Raw genomic sequence first — 23,580 nt, 5'->3', positions numbered from 1 at the left:
AAATGTCCTCTCTGAACTCAGTTTTTGTAATTCTACCCTTGCCTGGTTCCAAGATTACCTCACTGAATGCCAGCAAGCAGTGTCTTGGCAACAGACCATATCACCCCTTTTGCCAGTAACCTTAGGAGTTCCCCAGGCTCTATCTTAGGTCCATTTCTATTCACAATATTTACTACAAATAACCTCCACTTGTCAACCCCTCAGGCTTCCCTCAACCAATATGCAGACGACTCAACACTAATATATGCTGCACTCTCTCTACTAGAACTTCAGAATCTAACTCAAAAAGCCTTTCTTGCAGTTGAGTAATGGCTCACAAACACTCAATTAATCCTAAACCCTAAAAAAACAAACTTATGGTCTTATATCCTAACAAAGCTGCCACTCCCACGAACACATTTACTATCTCTTTTCTTAACAACTCCATCATAACCCCATCACCTCGCACTAAACGTTAAGGAGTAGAAATCAACTGAAAACTTAAATATGATATTCACATTTCCCAGACTAAAAAAAAGTACATAAAAATGTGGCACATTATACAAAAATAAACACTACTTCACTAAGAATACCAAGATTGCCATTGCTCAAACCCACTTAATCTCAACACTGTTGTATACAGCCCCCATACTTACTAACCTAAAGAAATCTGAGATACAAAACCTTGAATCCTGTTACAGTAAAACTGCCAGATATGCTACTCCCACCACTGTCTTGCATTCAAGCAACTTAACTGGCTAGAGCTCCCCCAACTCCTTCACTATACAGTTAACAGTGGGCCATAAAATCCTTTGACCCTGGGAAAACACCTTCCCTACAAACACTTCTTCAACATTATAGCACTTACAGACTAGCAAACACCATATAAAAATGTATGTATCCAAAAATCAAGCAGGTGATTCCCTCTTCACACACCACATAGGAAAAATCTGGAATGAAATGCCAGAAAACTTTATTACCACTGCATCCCTAGCTCAATTCAAAACAACTCTGAAAAAAACACCTCTTAAACAAATGACTGTGTCCTTGCCTACCCCTGACTAAACAGCTACCTCTCAAACTCTCAATCTCTAGCATTGCCACTGCCTCAGAATAACCTATAGGTCTTTCTAGCTTCACACCTTCCTCAGTATATTCTACCTGCTACTTACCTACCATCAACTCAGTATTAACTCTTGACATCAGGAAGAAATACCTCTGTCTTCACAATGTAGCTATTTATATTCTTTGTAAATATTGAATGTTCATTTGAACTTTTGGAATGCCCATTGTTTTGTTCATTTGAAACTTTGGAATACCCATTGTTTTATATAACTGTGATATTTGTTTATACTATGCCATTAAATTTTGTTTTTACTTAGTTTCTAACTTCCTCATGCATGTACAGAATTAGACTAAATAGTATCCAGCACCTTGAACTATGTACACTTGTACTGTTACTGTCACATTGTTTGTTCAACTTGGAGCTTCTCTCCCCAGGCCTCTGCTGAAAAAGGACACAAGTCCAGTCGGACTTTCCTGGTGAACAAATATAAAATAAATAAAAATAAATAAAATAATGATAGACAAGTAGAGAAAAAATAGAAACATTGAAAACAGAAAGACAATGAAAAAAAGTAAGGTAATGGGATGAAGGCTGGATTTACCACTTTATGGTTACACCAATAGGAAAATCTGGTATTCTATCAGATAATATTTCCTTACATTACATACTGACGTTTCTTCAGAAATAGCATTTATGTAAAAATATTCTGGCTATTCAGTATCAACCAGAGATCCTCCAGGCTGTCAAGACCTGAAATTTGGATGAAACATCTTACGATTTATTTTATTTATTTAACATTTGTGTTAGCAATTTGCTGTGAAAAGTCGAGCTCAGTGGCGAAGAACATTTCAAGAATGTGTCAAACAAGAAAATCTCCCATGATCAGAAAAAGACTCCCACATCCTCAACTCAAGGAAGAGACTAGAGAAGTGGCTCAAAAAGTTTAACTCTAATGGAATTTAAATTTCTAACAGAGTGATTTCCTTGCTTGTGGCCCAATGCAAATCTGCCATCATCGTTCTGTATGAGCAAGTGTTCCCCACCACCACTTTTCTAGTACTAAATAAAGGACTTGTTGTCATACTGAATAAGGATGTGACTTATTTCAATTCAGGCCATCCATTTATAGCTTTCACAGCATGAACGACTATCCACAGCTCCTAAGCTTGTTCTCCAAGGAGCACCATTCCTCCTGAAATGTGAGAAACTTAAGATGATCTTCTTAATCCACTAAAAAGCATCCAATTTCAGGATCTAAGAAGAGTATTGCAAAGGGAAGGGAAGACCTTACTATCAGATTGGTGGGGATTATCCACCATGCCAGGTGTGGTAACAGCAGTGTGATACCAGCAGAAGATCATGAGCTCATGGCGGCAATGCAACTACTTACATTTCACAATCCACTGCAACACCTCCATTGTCAAGGTGTACAAAGGGCTCCAAGAATACTGTGCTTGCCATTAAGCTCAGAAGACCATAAGAGTCCAGCCTTTCTAAAATAGTTATTTCCTTGGTTATGGCTCAATGCATATATGCATCATCTTTCTGTATGAGCAAGTGCTCTCCACCACCACTTTTATGGTACTAAAGAATGGACTGATTGTCATACTGAATAAGGAGGTGACTCAGTTCAATTCAGGATATCCATTTAAAGCTTTCAAAGCACAAATGACTATTCACAGCTCCTGAGCCTACTCTCAAGGGAGCACCACTCCTCTTAAAATGTGTGAACCTAAGATGAGCTTCTCAACCCACCAAAAAAAAATCCAATTTCAGGATCTGAGAACAGTATGGCAAAGGGAAAGGAAGACCTTACTATTAGACTGGTGGGGATTACCCACCACGCCAGGTCTGGTGACAACAGTTTGACACTAGCAGCAGGTCATGAGCTCATGGTGGCAATGCAACTATTTACTTTTCACAGTCCACTGCAACATCTCCAATGTCAGGTGTACAAAGGGCACCAAGAATACTGTGCTTGCCACTACCACTAAGCCCAAGAGACACATAAGAGTTCAGTCTTGAATTCTTTATTTTATCTACACCTAGGATGCTACCTTCTGGGCCTTCTCTTCAAGGCATAAATGTTCATCACTTAAAAATGTCCATCTTTGTTCTGATGAAGCAAATCCCCCCAAAGACAGAATGAAGGAATGTTTTACTAATTAATGGAGGTTGAAAAGAACTGTAACCCCAGCAGTATCCATTATGGGGACACTATCTCAGATTCTCTCAAGTATTTTATTTTACATGGCTCTGCTGCAATGGCTAACACCTTGATAAACACTCATGAATGCAAAAGACAGCTCAAACATCAGCCCATTGTACAGTAAGTGGTATCCATACAAGGCAAATTGATGGAACCACCTCAGATCAACCCAAATACTTATGAGCCAAAAGGCATTCATTGCATCCAGTGAATCCATCCAAACATCCTGCTGCAAAAATATGACTCCTGGAAAGTCATCAGATGCAACAAGATACACTGGATTAGTCCACTGAAGTTTCTAAGGTGGAGTAGGGAACAGAAGTCTACTGCTCCCTTCAGAACTAAGAAGAAGTGGAAACAGAACTCCTAGGAATGGCTTCTATGGCCCCCCCAGAAGTGAAGAATCAATTTGGTCTCTGACAGCAGCCTTTTCTGGAAAGGTAGTAAGTGCACAAAGATGTAATCACCCTTGACAGCAACAATAGCTTGCTTGTCCTTTGTAATGGTGTTCCCAGCCATAGCAAAGTTTGACATCTGTATAAGAATGGGCAATCCTGGGTTTTTGAGCTACCCTTTCGGGAAACAAAGTCAGCAAAGCAGGAAGGGATAAAAATATGTGATCATATCTTTCAACTGTTCAGATTTATGCAGAATGTCCAGATTTTTGCCACATAGTTTGGGTCTGCACTCAGCAATGGTGGTGCTGCGGTAGCATTGTCGCCTCACAGTAAGACTCTGTCTGGTTCAATTCTCAGCTAGGGTGTCTTCTGCGTGGAGACATGCGTGAATGGGCGTACCGGGAAAGGCCGAAAGACACAAACAAACAAAGTTTGGGTCTGCACTCATAAAATTTGTGGTTTTCAGATAATTTATTGAGGACAGAAGTTACTAAATAATTACAGACAACTGAGATACAGACTTTATACCCTTCAGAAAATGCATGCTAATGCAAAACCTGTTATTCTGTCAACCTTATAAGTGTATACTCACTCCCCTATTACTTTTGGCTTTGTCCAGACACTAAGAGGCTGAGAGGTATGTATGTGATGCTTAAGCCCCTCCTTTGTCTGTAAGGGGAATACCTTCCTAGTGTGCTGGTCTGGAATATGACTCAGGGGCAAAGGTGGATTACAGAAATAACCATCTGTAGTAAGGGCCATGTTCCTCTTTTGGAGGTTATCAATTAAATTACAGAGGGCTGACTGTAGGGAAACCCACATCAGAAGTGGGCATTCAAAATGGCCTACCTGAGCAGTTTCTTGAAGAAGGACAGCTTGATCCACACTGGCTTGGTCAGATATAAGTTAAGCCTGCTGTCCCTGCCTTATGGTATACAAAGTCAAAACTGCAGTGAGTCACATTACAATCCATTATGGATACAGTGCGAAGGGTCCTGTCCAGACACTCCTTGAGCCCATACTTTTGGGAGGCCGAAAGCTTTTCTAGTGCAACATCCTCTAGTCCACTTTGTCAAAGGCTCTACATACCATACATGCAGTATGTGGTAAGGAGACAAAATATGTTATTTGAAGTCTATGATGAAGCAAAGAGATCTAGTAAGCTGGAAATGAGACATACAGAATGAATCTCACTACACTTAGCTGGGAATTACAAAGGATATCTGTCAAACTGTAAACAGAAAATATCTCTGCGCTACAAAATAGTATCCTTGAGCATGAGCTCCACAGGTGGGATAACCCAAGGCTCCACTTTCATCTTCTCTACATACACACCAGGATATTTCTTGGGAGAAAAAATGGGGGTAAAAGACCAGTCCATGGCACACTTCATGAGCCTATGAGGTTCTCCAAATGAATGGTTACCCTGAGAAAGTTGTTAACTCAGAGATAAGGGCTTCTAGGTCCAGTGAGTCCTCTTCCACATACAAAGAGGGATAGGAGGACTCTATAGCAAATTCTGCCCTGGTTTAAGCATGTTCATAAATGGTCAACACATGCTTGGATGACTGACATTGGGCAACGTGGCACCACTGCTCAGAGACATACCTGCCAAAGGCAGCTTCAGACAGGAATGACCTGCACTACTGCTGTTGGCAATGACATCAAGTCAAGTACATAAGGATTTATTCCTACACTGAAAATAATTTTCCACTTCACCTCAAACACTTGCATGATAAGGAGGAAGTGACCTTCAAGCCCTGGCACAGGAAACAGCAGCATACTTTCATCACTTTTAGTCATCAAGGTATGTGGTATCATGGAATGCCTGAAGGCATCCCCAGACATAAAGCTTGGGGTCTCAACATACTATTCATTTAGGTGACAGAACTGAAATGCTGACGAATTTGAAACTGTTTACACTGTGCTCCTCTACCACATATTTAAGAAGATAGTTTGGGTCTTATTTTGACTCATAAACACTAATGGCTTAAATTTCTAAACACTGAATACTGAACCTGTTCTATGATGCACACCAAAAATGAGATCTGAAATGTACAGAGAGAAGAAAAGAACTAGTGAATGCAGTGACTAAGCATGGTTTCCACATGTAAGGCATGATGTCAAGGCTTGTGTTGGTGAAAAACATGCATGTCCAGTCATGGGGGATACACAGAAAAAGAAATAGCTGAATTCAGTGAACAAAGAAGGATATCAGAGCTGAATGCAGACAACTGGGAACTATATTAGATCTTAAAGAATCATTTATGCTGCTATTTGGGTTTAATAAATGTGGTCAACCTGTTTGTAGGGTTGAGAAATACAGCAACTTCACTGTTGTTCAATTGCACATTTGCGCAATTGTAGGAAAATAAACCTTCAGGTTTTGACAGACTGGGGTGGAGAGAAGGGTTGTAGGTAGGTCAGGTTAAAGTGTGGTATGTGAATGTAAGGTGACAGGGAAGCAGCAGCAGTATTACCAGAATAGGTTTTATTTTATTAAATGTCAGTAGTGAGTGAATGCTAGCAATAAGTGTATTATTTTTTTTACCTCCAAGTATTTTCTGAGTGCATGAAGTGGCTGTTGGAGAGATTTGGATGTACGGCAGGAATGTGTGGGAAGTCACACACATTTAGAGTGTTGTACTTGTGTGAGACTGCAGTACAGTGGGGATTGGAAATACACCCTCTCCATTGCTGTTGTGCAATTTTAGAGTAGGTGCATTTAAAGTACCAAGGTTGTTGGGGCGCAAGGCGCTTGCACCTCTGCAAAAAATGATGACATGTTTTAGTGTATTAATTTTGTAACGTTAGGCATTTTTTATGAAGGGGTTGAGGATTTGTGAGAGTCCAGTGTACTTTTGTTTTCCTTCCTCATTTCATTTATATTATTGTGTCAACTACTCATTATATAACTTTTACATTTCTCTCTCTATATAAATATTTGTGTATGTATGTGCGCACACACACACACACTCACACACACACACACACACACACACACACACACACACACACACACACACACACACACACACACACACACACTTCACTATAAGCAACCAATCAGCAAGTTTCTAATAGGCAACTGGAATACCCAAAGAAAATACATGTAGACACATGCAGTATATATTCAAACTCCACAAACCCAATGACTGGAAATTAAAGTTGAGCCCTAGACTCTAGAACTGTGATGCAAACATCTTAACACTGAGTCACCACATTGTCAAAAATTAAATGAATGAGTGAATGAATAAAGAGTAAAATGGAGAAAGTTTGCAGGTGGTAGAATGCAGGGGAAGCAAAACACTGCAAACAAAAATCCTCAAGTTACCTCTCAACTGTCCATATTTTCTCAGAATGCCCAGATTTTTGCCTGATATTTTTGGTTTGTTTCTCAAAAATCTGTGATTTTCTTGATTTTTGTGGCAAATGAATGAGGACTGAATTCACTAAATAATGAAAGACATTTGAGTTTCAGACTTCATATCCTCAGAAAATGCATGATAACACAAGACCTTTTATTCTAGCAAGTTTATAAGTTTATAAGAGCAATATTTACAATTTGCCCCTATTTTGGAGGCTTTGTCCCCCCATTATTTTTGGCTTTGTCCAGATTTTTGTGCTAAGAGGTTGACAGATATGATGAAACTATTTGTCTACATTTAATTACAGACATGCCATCAAGTGCTAAGTCAATGTTTGAGTAAGAGAGATGAATCTCAACTTTTAAATCAAATCCTTATTATTTAGTCTAATTTCTGTCCTGATGCATCAATACATGCACAAGCACAAACAACAACAAAAAAGGACATTCTAATAATACTATTTTAATAAAGCATAGGGTTTTCATTCTTGAAACAGAATTTTTCCTGAACATACCAACCTTTTCATTAGCTTTCTCCAACTGGTTTGATAAATCTATTGCTTCTTTTCGAGAATTTCTGAGCTCTTGTCTTAGTTCTTCATTTCTTCCAGTAAGTTGATCAACATGGGCTTTCAAATGCAAAGTGGCATCAAAATTCCCATCAGTATTCTTCATCTCAATAGCCTGAAAGAACAACCACTTTCAAACTTAATGAGAACAGCAGTATTTAAAAAATATATTTCATCAGCATCTGTACAATCATTACATTTGCACTCTTCTAAAGGTGCTTTCACTGCACCATAACCTCTTTCCAAGAAATTTAACTTATTAAATATGACCACTTGCTAACAGATATAGTGGATAACTTATGCAAAAGAGCAGGTTAATGACTGTAGTATTAAGCATGACACAGAAAACAAAAGACAAAGAATGTCTTGGTAGCATAAAAAATATGGGTACAGTTAAAATGCAACTCCAGGCAGTATTACTAAGCATGCGTTTATAATTATCTATTTAAAATTCTTGCAAATATAAAAGAAGTGATGAATAAAGAGTGGGTCATACCAAGATAACTTCAATCCCTGGGTGGCTAACATTAACTTTCAAGAAATTATATGAAATTGTATCATTACAGTCCACATCTAGAAATACATAACTGCTACAGTAAATAATTCTAATGAAATCATTAACACACGGAAACACAGTTGTGGAAGCAAACTTATCATAACCACAGATGATCGAATAGACCACATTTGCAGAAACTTGGGTTATATCTCACAAGACATATGACAACTGCCTAGTTTCCAAGGTTTCAGGGCACATTCCATGCATCTTAATTACTGAAAGGCTCTAAGAGACCCATATAAAGACAGAGGTTATGGCACTAAACCTTCAGAGTTCTCCTGCCTCAGGATAAAGGGGGTTAGAGCCCTGACTATTAAGTAAATGCTAGGAAAAAAGCTAAATAAAAATATTCACTCCCTGGCAAAAATCAAACTACAAAAATGGGGGATGGAGGAAGGATGCCCCATTACAAAAGTGATTTATTCGATCATATACTGTTATGGAAAGTTTACTAACACAGCTGTTTTATGTTCATGTTAAGATCACTTTTAAAGTAGTCTAAGCTATAACAGTAGATTACCAGAGCTTAGAACGAGAGACAGTTAGTCCATGAGTCTCAGGAGAATAGCCCTAGTATAACCTGCTCTAGACCTGGAAAAGGCATCCGATTTGTAATGTTTTCTAAAACAATGCACATAAAAAGGTTATGTACTCACTATAACGTTCAATCTGTATTTTCCATTTTCATTTTTCCTTGACTAATGGGTTCGGATCAGATCCTTGGATCTGATTAGGCCATTACACTAGCTGGTGGCCTCCAAGATCTCTCCAGCTCCTTCCCTACCCATAATGCAGCAATCCTTAACATCGCTCAGATCTTGTTTGCTGCTTGACAGGAAGACTATTATAATATGCCATATCTGGAGCTCAACGCAAAGAACAGTTGTGCCCTTGAAGCATCTCACTTCTCCGTCAGTCATTAAAAAGGATGGGGGTTGATGGGTGGGGAGATGAGGAAGAATGAAAATGGACAACACAGTTGGAATGTTATGGGGAGTACATAATTTTCTTTATCTGTTGTCACTGTTCATTCATTCCTCAATTAATGGGACAGAGTCCCCAGCTACCTAAAATCCTGGGTGGAATCTAAGGAAGGATATTCCTGAGTACAGTTGAGCCAAAGGCTGCTCTTCCTTTCGAGACCAGCTCTACTTTGTAATGAGTGATAAAAGTATGAGGATTTGACTATGTCTAGAGTTATCTTTGTAACTGATTTGCCCAGTTTATTATGTGCATAGGAGATAAATAGTTGATCTGTCTTTCTAATTTCTTTTGTTCTGAGAAGGTAGAAACATAATTGTCTACGGACATCCAGTAAATGCAGCACATATTCCTCTTTATTTTCAAATTTTGGAAAGAATACTGGCAAGTTAATGGATTGGTTGATGTCAGATTCTGACACCACCTTAGGAAAAAAGGAATCACTGGTACATAATGTGACCCTATCCTTATGAAAATTCAAATATTAGAACATGAAGCTTGAAGTTCTGAAATTCTTCTAGCAGATGTAATTGCAACTAGAAAGATAGTTTTCCAGGTTAGGAATTTAAGATCACATTTAGCTGCCGGTTCAAAGGGAGAATGAATTAAGGCTTGCAGTACCAAATTTAAATACCATGGTGGAGTGGTGTCTTTGTAAGGGGATTTCGGCAGGAGAGTGCCTCTCAAAACGGCTTTGCATAGCTTAGAGAAAGTCAGTGAAGAATTTTGAAATCCAACATGAAAGTTAGAAATTGCTGAAGTTGGACTTTTATAGTTGATGAACTAGCACCTCCATTAAACAGACTTGACAAATTCCAGAACCGATTGAACTTTAACTGAGAAGGGGTCAATTAGATTTTGCTCTGCTCAACAAACAAATCTCTTCAATTTACTCCTGTAGAGTTTCCTAATAGAAAGTTCATGGGAAGATAAAAGTATGGATCAGACAGCGGAAGAGAGCATTGACTGTCTGGCTATTAAAGGAATTGGAGAAACCAGGCTGTTAGTCTGAAGTTTGAGATATCCAGGTGAACCATGCCCGTCAGGTGGGACAGAAAGTGGATATTGTAGGTGAGGCCAAAGGAAGGGAAACCAAATCTGTCGAGACCATTAAGGTGCAATGAGGATGACTTTGCTCTTCAGCCAGGCTGCCTTCTGCAGGAATTTGGGAATTAGAGGAGTCAGAGGGTAAGCATACAGAAGACCGGAGGGCCAGCCTTGGAAGACAGCATCCCTTTTTGATTCCCCAGCGTGGGATAAGGGTAATAAAGCTGCTGAACTTGTATAGGGAAGATGCAAAAAGATCACAGCAAAACTGGCCCCACTGATTGAAAATCATTTCCATCACTTTGTTGTTGAGAGACCACTTGTGAGGTAGTAAGATGGACCTGCTCTGTTTGCCTGGTATCACGCTGGACTTCCCAAGAATATGCTTTGCTATTAGGAAGCGGTTAGAGGATACCACCCACTGCCACACTCTGAGGGCTTTCAACACAAGGGATAAGATCTGGTTCCCTTTTGTTTATTAATGTACCAAACTACTGAAGTTGTCTGTCTGGATTGCAATTGTTCCATGAAGAAGAGAATCTTGGAACACCTGCAAAGCCAAAAGCACCTCTCTCATCTCCAGAACACTGATATGCAAGTAGGCCTCTTCGGGGACCAAGTGCCTTGGACTGTTTTCCCCCAGGAAATGCCCCTCCCCCAACCCAATCTGGGAAGCATCTGTGGTCACTATGGCCTTAGGCTGGGGGGTGGCCTTGTAATACCTGTTGCAATTGCATCCACCAGCAAAGGTATCTTTTGGATACTTAAATTACTCTTATCTTTGGTGACATAGGTTGAGAAAGTATTGATGTCTGTAGCACTTGATCTTGTGTTTCTATCAGTCGATGCCAGGTCAGAGAGGTAATGAGTCTGTCATCTAAATATGGAAACACCTGGAATCCTTGCAGTCTCAAGTGAGCTGCTACCACTGCCATGCACTTGTTGAACACCCTGGGGGCTGTGATGATGCCAAAGGGCAGTGCTCTGAACTGATAGTGAATGGCTCCCAGCTCAGACAATAAGTACCTTCAGGATCATCTGTTCATCTTTGTGTGATAGTGCACATCCTAAAAGTCTGTCTAGCACATCCAGTCGTCCTTGCTCAGAAAGAGCAGAATGGACTGAACCATAAGTATCCAGATGTTTGTGTGTCAAACTGACTTGTTCAATACACTGAGATGCAAAACTGGTCTGCAGTTCCCTGGTTTCTTTGGTACTAGAAAGAATCTTGAATAAGTTCCGGATTCTATGTGGTCTGGTGGAACCTTCTGGATTACTCTTTTTCTTAGCAGCTTCTGCATTTCTAGTGTTGCTGCTTTTCTTCTGATTGGGTGGAACATCGGGAAATTTTCTTAACAATGGAGGAGGTAGGGAAAAGGGAATTATATAACCTCTGGAAATAATTCTCTGCACCCAACTGTCTTTTATTATATCTAGCCAGGCCCTCTGGTGCAAAGATAAGTGACCCTCAACTGCCTCTAGAAGTGGGCAATCGTGCCTCCTTTCAGGAGTGCTGAAAGGGTCTGTCAGAAAAGGAATCTCTAGACCCCTGGCTTTGTGGCCTCCTCTGCCATGGGGGTGTCAGCTTCCATTATAGCTCCCCCTCTGCCTCTGCCATGGGGGTGTCAGCTTCCATTATAGCTCCCCTCTGCCTCTGGGGGGAACTATCTCCACGTGTACCCTGTAAAGGACCCTGGGACTTTCTAAACCACATTTTTCAACCTCCCCTTTGATTCCTGAAAAAGGTCCTTGGAGGGGGGGTGAAAAACATACGCTCACTGCAGAGAGGGTCTTTCCATCTTTCTCACACCTGGAGAATGTGTCCTTCACTGTGGGGCCAAACAAAGAAGTGTCATCAAAAGAAGCACTGACGAATGAGGACTTAAATGGCTCAGCAAAATCACACAGATGCATCCAGGCATGCATCCTGACGGAAATACCTGAACCCACAGCCCTTGAGGCACCTTCTGCAGTGTGTGAGATAAGCCTCATGGACGAATTAGATACAGCTTGTAGGGTAGACAACTGAGAGACTAATGAAGATCGAGCCTCAGCAGTTTTGGTTCCAAAGATTTCAACAGCTATTTAATCAAATCTCTTCAAAGTTTCATAAAATGTGCCAGACAGTTCAATGATCTGAGTGCAAAAGACGATGAAGCATAACATGCTTCCAAAATCTGTTAATCATCCAAGACTCTCTGTTAGGAGGATGGACAGTGGAACTCTGTTCCCCAAGTTCATTTTCTGCAGCTGCCACCATGGCATATACTGGTACCCCTTTACCCCAAAATTCTCTTCCTACTAATGGAGTCAGAATCCAGTTTGGTCTCTTGGGGATTGGCTCAACTGTATCAAGTTCCTTCTATGCCCACCTAAAGACCAAATCAATGAGTTCATCAGCAGGTGAAGTAACAGAAGGTAGACAGGTCAGCTCCGAAGATACTGATTCCTTCAGAGAACGGTCTTAGGAAGACCAGCCACCCTTCTGTATAAGGATCTCAAGAATGTCTCCAAATGAGACACAATTGGGTGGTAACTTTGGGGACCTCTCAATTTCATCAAAATCAGCATCCTCAGTGACTTACTCTTGAGGAGAATCTAAGTGCCTCCTTTTGCACTTTCTGTTCCGAGGGACTTGCTCTGTGGGGTGGTCCGGAAAAGTATCAGAAGAGTTTAGGATAGGCTGCTGGGTAGTCTGGATGCTTTGAGTTGTCTGTCCCTGTGAGGTCAAATGCTGAGACTCATGGTGCAAAGTCATCTGAGAAGTAGAAGGTGGATCTGAAGAGGTAGGACCCATCTGTCCTGCCAGAATAGAGAACACTCTCTTCAAAAACCCAAAGACAGATTGTTCCAGAGACAGAGAAGACAACAGAGCTGAGAAAGCAAGTTTCTGCTCCACCACCTCCCTCCACTCTGAGAACAACCCACCCAAGGCAGAAGTCGGAGCGGAGTTCTCCAGCTCCAAGGCTTCGAGAGGAAGAGATGGCTCTGAAAACCTCAGAGTCACCTCGAACCTCCCAGATCTGACAGGGATGCTTCAGCTCTGACAGTCATATGGCTCCAAGCATGTCGAAGCTGGTGCACTCAGAGCAGCATTCGGATCCAAAGAAAGTGCTTTCTTTGGATCCGAACCAGATGGACCCAGAACGCTCAGATCCAATGACTCTAAAACAACAGGTTGGGTTACAGCAGGAGATGTAATGGGTGGAGTAGCAGATAACTGGACCCCCTAACCCAAAGGGGTAGGAGCCATAAGAACTCCCATCTGAGTTTGCACCGTGAAGAATTTCCTCATCATTCTCTCCGCATCTGTTTCCATGAGACTGCTGGAGGAATGAGAAGATGCTAGGAATGGAGATTTGGAGCACCTCTCTAAAAAGTGAGAAGGCACTCTGTATGGGACTGGATCCAGACAAGGAGAATAAGTTGTCCTTGGTAAACGTTTCAGAACTGAGCATGTAGGGTCTGGTACAGCCTTGAGTGGATCCGATAAGAGTTGGACCATGAGCAATTTCAGATCCAATTTCTCTTTTTTCTTTTTTGGTTCTGAGGAGGAAGAGACTGAAGACTCAGAAGGTTTAGACCATTCTGTAGGGTCTCTAGTTTTGTGTTTGGGGAACTAAGCCCCAGTAATGGCTTCAGAGAAGGACGTTGGCAGCAAGCCTTTCAAAATCAATTTATTTTTCCTGTCAGCCAGTGCTCAGGGGGTTACATTCATGGCAGATACTGCAACCTTGTTCAAAATGATCTTGGCCCAAGTAATATACATAAAGAATATGAGCATCAGAATAAGGCAATATGTGCCCACACTTACCACATTTTTAAACTCTGCTTTTTCAGATATTCTGCGAACAGAAAAATCACAATAATAAAAGATCACTAAACTAAACTCTTTTTTTTAACTAGAAAGAAGAGAAAAGGTTAAATACCAACAATGTTAAGTGAAGCTACAGAATTAACTTGTAAAAAGGGCAAGAAAAATACCAACTATGGTAAAGAAAAGGTATACACTAAGTGTAAAAGGCATAGGGAAGGAAGGCTAGGCCTACCAACAATTGTAGGAAAATGGTACACTTAAAGGTGTATGAACTATAAGAATATCAGTAGTAGTAACTTGAAAGTAAAACTAAAGATTAATTATTAGTAAGAAATAAGCCATAAAAGACTCATCTCTCACTCTACACTCAAGAGCTGAAGGCGACCACATCTAGCAGCAAAAGTGGCAAACGAGATCTGAGGGATGATAGGGATTTGTGTATTATGGGTAGGGAAGGAGCTTGAGAATTTTTGGAGGCCAAGAGCTAGTGTAATGGCCGAGTCAGATCCAGGGATCGGATTCAAACCCATTAGTTGAAGAATGAAAATTGACATCAGATACCAAGTTACTACTTCTAAAATGCTTCTGGAGTCCACGCCCTTTCAAAAAGCCATAGAAGAAGCCAAAGCCCTGGTAGAGTGGGCCCTGACTTTGCTTGGAAGTGACTTGTCAAGGTTAGAATAACAGAGAACAATAGCATGACACAACCATTTGAAAACTGTCTGTTTTGACACTGATCATCCTCTTTTTCTTACATCCATAGGAAACAAAAGGTTGATCTGAGCTACTGAAAGTTTTACTCCTGTCAGTGTAGTATCCGAGCTGTCTCTGGACATCCTGAGTAAGCAAAATCCTTTCTCCCTCATTAACCCCGAGTACCTTCTCATGGCGTCTGTGTGCTTAAACCCAAAAGCGCCATGAAAAGATACAAATTGAAAGCTGTTACCCCGCGAGTGCCTTCCACAAACAAGAGAAAGTGTACTGCATATTTATAGCTCACCTGAATGTAAAACACACTGAAATCATAACTGAATGTTTAATTTACCTTATATAGTTACGATTCAGAGTGTTTTTATATTTAGTTCACATTGAAGTTTTTAAAGAAAATCCGCTTTAAAAGTTCATGATTAAGCGAGTGGCAGCAGCCAATTGGATTCTTGCAATCCAAGCCACCACTTGGTACCAACTCAGTCAGTATTTATCATCTGAGCCCTAACAAACACTTTTGTTTTAAAAAATTATCACTGATGTGAATGACAATACTCCCGAGATTATTGTAAAAGTAATTGCCTTTATTATTGTAGGAGATAAAGACAGTGGGCCTAATGGGCATGTTGATTGCAGGATTTTGGATGGTCTCCCATTCCAGCTTAAACCTTCTCTAAATAATTACTTAAGCTTAATAACTAGTGCTCTTTTAGATTGGGAGCTGGTATCACAGTATACCATCTCAATCTGGGCCAGTGATCAGGGATTTCCAGTCCAATCAGCATATAATGGTTACGGACTGATTTTTTTTTTTTGTCTCGAGAGTGCTTTTCATTAAGTTTTATTTATTCTTAACCGAGACATATTGGGCTAGTCTTCAATGTTTTTCCTGTGAAACTTAACTGTCTGACTAACTAATGACAGAAACTAGCAACATGGCGGCCGATGGAGATGGTTTACTTTACCCCATTGCAGTACTGATTGATGAACTGCAAAATGAGGATGTCCAGGTATGACCTGATTGCTTCAATCATTCGCTGTGTAAAAAATCACCCATGAAAGCAGGGCTGTTTACTATCGCCGGATAAATCTTGGCTGTAAGTTGCAGATTAAATAAGGGAGCGTGGTTGGAGCTGCACAGCGGTCCAAATCAGAAGACAGGACTAAACTGTTAAAAGTTGAGCCTTGTGATAGTTTTACAACTCTCAAGTATAGCTTGTGCAGTGGGTCTTGCAAAATTGTTAACTGATGTGCTGTGGGCATTTTGTTTCTTGACTTGTCTTGCTGCTAAAACTTATAGGAATGTTCGGAGTTAACATCACTACTAAACTACTGACATGGTATTATTTTTTTAGTTGATATATATGGTGTAATATGTTGGAGTAATTAGGGAAGTAGATTTGGGACACATCCTTTATTGGTAGTAGGATACTGTTGCAGTCATATAGGAAGGGAGTCACTACGAATTGTGATGCACAGAAACAGCGACCGATGAATGTATTTATTTGCGGCGATTATGTTATTTGTTATGTTTAGTTAGGGGAAATGGGAATAATAGCAGTACCTTTTTATATTGTATGTGCACTTGTTATGTTTGAGTGCAAATGTACGTGCTGAGCAGAAATGCTATATATGTGTCTCTCTGATAATCCTACTACAGTGTGCATCATGCATTACAGCATTTGCATTCTTATTATCCAGTATGGTTAAATATAAGCTCTCTGGACTTTTTGTTAATCTGCAGTCTAAATGCTGGTTAATTTCTTTTCATTTAATTATTTTATTTGCATTTAGTTTCTTTTTGTTCACTAGGTAAGTGTACTGGCCTGTTGACCACTTTTCAGCTATGTCTTGAACTTCCATCGTGTTATAGTTTGGAAATTAACATTTGAGGTGTTTGATGGTGTAAACATCCCCTCGTAAATGTGTTTTTTTAGAATGTAGTGGAATATACATCAAAACGCTCTAGGGGCACGACTCGACTGCTCGTTTTTTTTCGGCAGGGGGTTTCTCATATTATGGAGTTGTCGCCCTAAGGAAAGTCAAGTACCCTTTAAGGGTTATGTGATCAAGGTTGAAAGCATGCTGTATTTTTTTCTGGTAGACAATGCTAACTGGAAGAAAGACATAGTTACCAGGGATTAATTGGGAAAAGAATGCTGAGCCATTTATCTCGTGTGGCAATGAAGGGGTGTGGTCTGCAGTGTGCTGTTGAGCTATTCGGAGTAGCTTTTATTTCTGTATTGCAAAGTTTGCTTATTTTCTGTGATGAAGTTTAATGCAGTTATGTGTCACATTACATGCTGTTTCTTTCTTAGTCTTTCTCTGGTGATGGTGCGAGTGTCAATACGTATGTGCCGCAGAATCTAGGCTGTCATATTTCGGGCATCACTGTACACAGTACTTGGCCGAACTGTCCATTTCTGAAATACTATGTGGAGAATGTGGTCCTGCGTAAACGTTGTTTACAGGGTACCATGAAAGTATGAGGAGAAAGTAGTAGCCTTTGGTGACTGTGGAAGGTGCAGATTTGCAGGCGTATTTAATTTCCCAAAGGGTGATATTATGCATTTCTTTGCATTTAGTTTGAGGACATGGCTCTGACACCAGTCATTAGTCTGTCATTTCTTCCTGCAGGATATCAACATCATAAGGGATCCATGATTGCCTTCTAGTTGCAGGCATCCACAGACATGGTCAGCCAAAGGCCATCTACATTTGACATGATATTGAGAAATGTATCCCAAACAGGAGGGGGCCCAGCACTGAGCCCTGCGGTACTCCACTGGTGACTCCTCTCTTATTGGATGTGGAGTCTCCCACTGTAATAATTTTTGTCCTATCTATGATTCATTTGGCTATCCATCTGGTGACATGGAGGTTTTTGGCTATCCATCTGGTGACATGGAGGTTTATGTCCAGTTTTGTGGGTTTGGCTATAATACCCGAGTGGGGCATTGTGTCAAATGCCTTGACCAGGCCATGGTAGTCAATCTGCACTGTCTTACCCTCATCCATGGCCTTAGCAACATTTTTCAAAGAGCAATACCTGCTTTTGAAGAAGCCTAACTGGGTTGGTTCTAGAGTTTGGAGATTTCCTATGTTGTTGTTAATCAGGTCCAAGATTATGCTTTCCATAGCCTTTCATGTGAAGCTAGTCAGACTTATGAGACTGTAGTTTTTGTAGGTTCATTGGTCTTTCCTCTTGTGCAGAGGGATGACTGTTGTTGTCCTTCACTATACTGGGACAAAGCCTGTTTGGAGACTGTGGTTTAAACAGAGATCCACGTGGCTCCTCTAGGTCATGATTCATGCTATTTAATAGGCACCCTGGTATTCCGTCAGGGACCATTGATGCCATGTCTGTAGCATTAGGGAGACAACTCAGCATACTGAGCATTTCCCTCAATATTTTGGACATGACTAAAAAAATTCTGTGGTTGACCTTTGCTTGGTAAGCTACTTTAGCTTCGTATTTAGCTTTTGAGGACTTGACTACTTCCCTAATTTACCTGTTGAGGTGATGAGGGAATTTTTCTGTGTTCACCCTCCCTCTTGCTTTTAGACAGGAATTTCTTCCTTTTGTTGTATAATCTATTTATGCCATTCTGTCCACCAGGGTGACTTGTTCTGGCTAAACACTGGTTTAGTTAGATCAGATCCTCCATTGCTGTGCAGTTGTTTAAGTGGTAGTATAAGACATTCACTTATATTTCTGCACAAGCTTTTGATTTTTCAGGGTTGCGGGAGTATTAAAATGAAATGCTATCATTTTATAGAAGGTAAATTTGCCTTAGAAAAGTTCTTTAGGGTTTGAGAGTTCTGCCATTACATTTATTTTAAAGGAGACTGATTTATGATCTGATGAAAACAGTACACTGGGGGGTGCAGCACTCCCCCATATGTTTGAGTACTATGTCAAGCATGTTTGAGCCTCTAGAGAGAGTGCAGACCAGCTGTTCCAGAGCATTTGCATTGACAAAGTCCAGGAATCTCTGAGCCTGCATGTTAGTGGTCATGTATGTTTCCCAACTTATGGAGCAGGTAGTTAAAATCACTCATGAGTAGTGTGCTGGGCAGAATGGCAAGTGTTTCTATTAACTTAAGGCATGTGGCATGGTTTTCACTGTTGGGGACCTGTAGCTAGTGGTGATATGGTGGGGAATTTTGCATGTGGTCAGCTAGACATGGAGTAGTACAAGTGAGTCATCCCTCTTGACCAATCTTGCTGCGTAATTGTTTATGTGAATGGAAGCACTTCCTCCTTTCATATTTTTCTTTTCAGAGAATGGTCTGAATGTGCGACTGACATTGTAGCCTTGCATTGCCATGGTGCTTTCTGCAGCCTTGAACCACGTGTCTGTAACTGCACAGATGTTAGCATTCTTCAGGGTGAGGAGAACTTCCATTGAATGCAGTTTCTTGTTACGACCTCTAGTACTGAGCAGAAGTACCTTCAGGTTGGTATTAGAAGAATTTGTTACATCGGCCGGTTTGCTGGTTTGGGACTGCCTAAAAGGGTAGCATTGAGCAGAAGTACCTTCAGGTTGGTATTAGAAGAATTTGTTACATCGGCCGGTTTGCTGGTTTGGGACTGCCTAAAAGGGTACTATGAGTTGGCTAATGCCTTGGTCTTTATTCAAAAAACTGGTGGCTACAGATGCAAACTATCTCTGGCAAAGCAGCATGCTCTGTGGATCATGTCATCTGAAGCTGACAAATACTGGCTCCCCTTGGAATGACACTGGTAGCTAAGCCAATTATCTCTCCAAGGCATTTGACACCATCCCCACACTCTGGAATTATAGATAAACTCACTGAACTGGGTATGGATCCCTATGTCACAAGATGGGTTGGCAACTGGCTCACTGACAGAACCCACACTGTGAAAGTAGCAGACTCCAAATCTGACTTCAGACCAGTGACAAGTGCAGTACCACAGGGTTCAGTCCTGGGTCCTCTCCTGTTTGGTATCTACTTTTCTGAAGTACAGGCTAACACAGAAGGTCTTTGGCTAAAGAAATTTGCAGATGACTGCAAACTAGGAGCCATAATTGAAACTCCTAACAATGTGGACATCCTACAAAAGGGCTTCACTGAGACAGATGCCTGGTATCAAAGCCCTGGCCTCAAGCTCAATGCCAAAAAGTGCATGATCATCCCCTTTGGTAAAAACTCTGTACCCATGAGCTACCACATAGGTGGTAGTCTACTTAACACTGAAAGTGTGATAAGAGACCTTGGGACACAGGTGGACAGTAGTCTCTCCTTTGATAATCAAATTACCACAGTAGCCAGGAAATCCTTCTCTGTGGCACACCTCATCATAAAAGGTTTCTCATCCAGGAAAAAAAAAGGTCATTGTTCCCCTCCACTCGTCACTCATTAGATCCATTATAGAGTACAACGCCCCTTTTGGTATGTACCTCACAAGACATCTACAACAACTGGAAAGGCCGCAGAAATACCTCACAGAGAGGATTACCAGCCTCAAACTGATGCCCTACGCAGACCTAAACCTTGCCGCCACAATAAACAGAACATGCTGGAGCGATAGATTTCCTGTCCCAGAGACTTTCCATACTCTGAAACAAACTACCTATCTATGTCAAACAAAGCTCTTCATTAGCACTCTTCAAGAAAAATTTTGATGATTGGATGCGAAATAGGAAATTCACCCCGGGGATCAACTCTGTGGCTCTGCTCGACAGGGGCACAGGAAAAAAATAATTTTCTTGGGTGGCGAAAGCCAGGGTATCTTTGTGGCTAGGCTTGTACAGGCTCTAGGGCTGATAGCCTAGTACCTACGTATGAACCTAAGAACTTTTTCCAGGTTGCACAGTGCGTGCTATAGGGAAAGTAGCCGTTTTTTTTGTCGTTCATTGTTGGAAATAGAGCAAGACTTGAAATCGGCGATAATGACCAGGTTTCATGATCTTATTATGATATTACATTACAATGTTTTGAATGACTGTTTAAGTCTCGTTTTGTAATTCTTGGTATTTGGCACTTTTTGCGTTGTGTTTAACTTTGCATCATTACAGTCCTTGAAACTGACTGTATGATTTCTGCATGTGTTTTGACCATTAATTGTAGTAGACATAGACTAGAGTTATGTGGACGGCGCAGTGGTGCAGCGGTAGCGTTGTCGCCTCACAGCAAGAGGTTCTCCGGTTTGATTCTCAGCTGGGGTGCCTTCTGTGTGGAGTCTGCATGTCCTCCCTGCATTCGTGTGGGTTTCCTCCGGGTGTTTCGGTTTCCTCCCACATTACAAAGACATGCATCTGGAGCATTTCTCCCCGGGCCTCCGCTGAAAATTGGCTTCATTCCAAGTCGGACTTTCCCGGTTAACAAATGTTAAATAAATAAAAAAAATAAATAAAATGTGACTTGAGATTGGGTAGTCCAGTCTTTGTAACCATGCTCAGAATACTGCAGGGGGAATTCTCTCAGATTGTTTTGTAACTTGCATATTGTTTTTTTATATGTTTCTATGAGTGTATAGCAGTATGTCACCTAAAACAATCTCTTCCTGATATTTTTTTTTTTTTTTTTACTTTTTGTTGCTGTATGAAGCAATGGATTTACTACCATGGGGTAACTGAGAATGAAGCTGCCTAAGATACTGATTTGTTCTGTGGCAATGTCTTTGCAGCTGAGAAGTATAAGATGCTTTGTAAAAGTGACCTGTTTTTTTTTTTTTTTTTTTTTTTTGTCTTTTAAACTTAACAGTTGTCATGCATTACAAGAAGGCATTGGCAACATAGTTTGCATTGAGAAGGTTATTAACTATTTGCCCTACAGAAATGGAGTGGCAGGACCCATCCTGTGGAAAATAAAATCATAGGTACTTACCAAATCATACACTCTGCCATAACAGTTAGAAGTTACTGCGGAATGGTATCTGTTCAGTAGATTCTGTAGGGAGAAGACTCTGAGGCACCTGTACCTTAATTTTTTCTTGCAGAGTGATTCTTGTACTGCCTCACAAAGTAAAACCGTCACGCTTCTCTATTGTTGAGTGTATATGCTTTCTGACTTTGATATGCTGGAAGTAAGCAATGTTCATAGTTGCACAACAACTACACAACAGATATGTTTTCAGTTGAGATTAAATTCCAACAAGTGTCTTATTGAGTAAATACATATCTGGAATAGACTTCCCATACATGTAAAGCAGAGCACCTCGCGTGTTTCTATATGTGGAGGTCTAAGTCATATGTTACTTGTACTATAGGTTGTGCAGATTTGCCTTGATGAGTGGCAAATGTTTCATTTTAATCCTTGTGTATACTCAGACATACTACTGAAGGGGTCACTGGGGGGAATGTTTCATTCTGGTCCTTGCGCATCATACTACTCAAGGGTCACATGGCAAATGTTTCATTTTAGAGCTTGTGTATGCTGGGATATACTAATGAAGGGGCCATTAGGGAGGAATGTTTCATTTGGCTGTTATGCACACTTGGAAGGACTGCTGAAGTAGTTGTCTGAGTGAGGTACAGGTTAGTACTTTGTGACTACTACCAGCATGCAGCTACTACATATTTTGGTCATTTTTCCTGGCTTTGTCAGTCCTGTGTGGAAAGTAGGTGGTAGGAGGAAGGGCTCAGTAATATCCAAGTGTTATAGTATTTCTACTGAATTATAACGATATACTATTTCTAATGAATTATAATTAATGCCTACTCAAAAGGTTATGTGCAGCAGTTATCACCTGTGTCTGAGCATGCATAACTTTCAAGTGAATAAATGCAGCTTATTATCACATTAACAATAACTGCAGTTCCAGTATAGCAGTGAGTCATTATCACTTTCAGCTACAAGTCTCAGCAGCTGTCACTGTTGAGAAGAGGTGGTTATCACATTGATGAATGCACAAGCCAGATTTGGGTTTTTGTTTACGTGGAGTCATTTCAAGCCACACCCAATTTCTTTCTATCATTTTTACACTTTGTTAGAAATACACAGTAAATTCCTCATTGTGATTATATGGTTCCCAGAAAAGACCAAAATGCATATAAACATCTTGGGGAAGAGAACGGTCATTTTAGAGTTGCAGGCCTTTCAGATCTCCTTCTTCTAGGGATAATTGCTATCTGAACGGACAATATGTCAGTGGTTTGGTACATCAGCAAACAAGGGGGAACCAACCCCCATTAACAGCAAGCTATGAGAGTTGAGCTGTGGGCGATCTCCTCTAACTGCTTTTTTTTTAGTGATGCACATATTGGGGAACTCCAACTTTCTTGTAGGCAAGTTCAGCAGGACGATACTGATACCTCATGGGTGGTATCTCAAGCAATCAGTGGCAAATATGATCTTCCACACATGGGGTCAACCTTGCTGCAGTCTACTCACCTCTCCACTCAACAATAACATTTATTAGGACGTGTTAACGCAAAACCTGTTATTCTAACTTTGTAAGAGCAATATGAGCAAATTGTCCCTAATTTTGTCCTCTGTCCCACTATTATAGTGAATGTATGTAGGTCTGGGCAAAAGGCTTTAGCTCCCTCCTTTGACCCCTTATGTCCATTGCCAAAAGGACACATGTAAATGGAAAAGGCAGAGGTAAGCCAGAGTGCTGGTAATGCATGCAATCGGGAGTCATTGCTGCTACCAGCAGTCTGAGTGGGTAGCCTGCACAGGTATGGAACACTTCAGACACTCACCAACTGAAGCCCTATGCCTGTCCTCAGCATATTAGTGGAGTAGTGGTCCTTACCCTGCCTTTTCTCTTTACATGTGCCCTTTATGTGCCCCCTTGTCAGTCATTGTGTGTAATTTGGTGTTTTCAGGGCTGGTAGGTGATGTATCTCTACAGCATCACTCATTGTGTGTTATTTGGTGTTGTCAAGGGTTGTAGGTATGTACCTCTGC

General features: G+C 40.8%; 1 protein-coding gene across 1 annotated transcript in view; it reads right to left on the bottom strand.

Moving 5' to 3' along the window:
- Positions 1-23,580, bottom strand: part of CEP290 (centrosomal protein 290) — a 3,346,332-nt gene that overhangs the window by 2,132,068 nt on the left and 1,190,684 nt on the right. Inside the window, exon 20 of the mRNA XM_044087863.1 lies at positions 7,539-7,703. Coding sequence (XP_043943798.1) covers positions 7,539-7,703 — 165 coding nt within the window. The remainder of the gene's footprint in view (positions 1-7,538; positions 7,704-23,580) is intronic.

The sequence above is a fragment of the Protopterus annectens genome, chromosome 11.part0, assembly GCF_019279795.1.
Source record: "Protopterus annectens isolate FY-2018-M chromosome 11.part0, PAN1.0, whole genome shotgun sequence".
Classification (NCBI taxonomy): domain Eukaryota; kingdom Metazoa; phylum Chordata; order Ceratodontiformes; family Protopteridae; genus Protopterus; species Protopterus annectens.
Note: the sequence above shows the minus strand (reverse complement) of the source record. Positions and strands in the feature narration are given on the sequence as shown.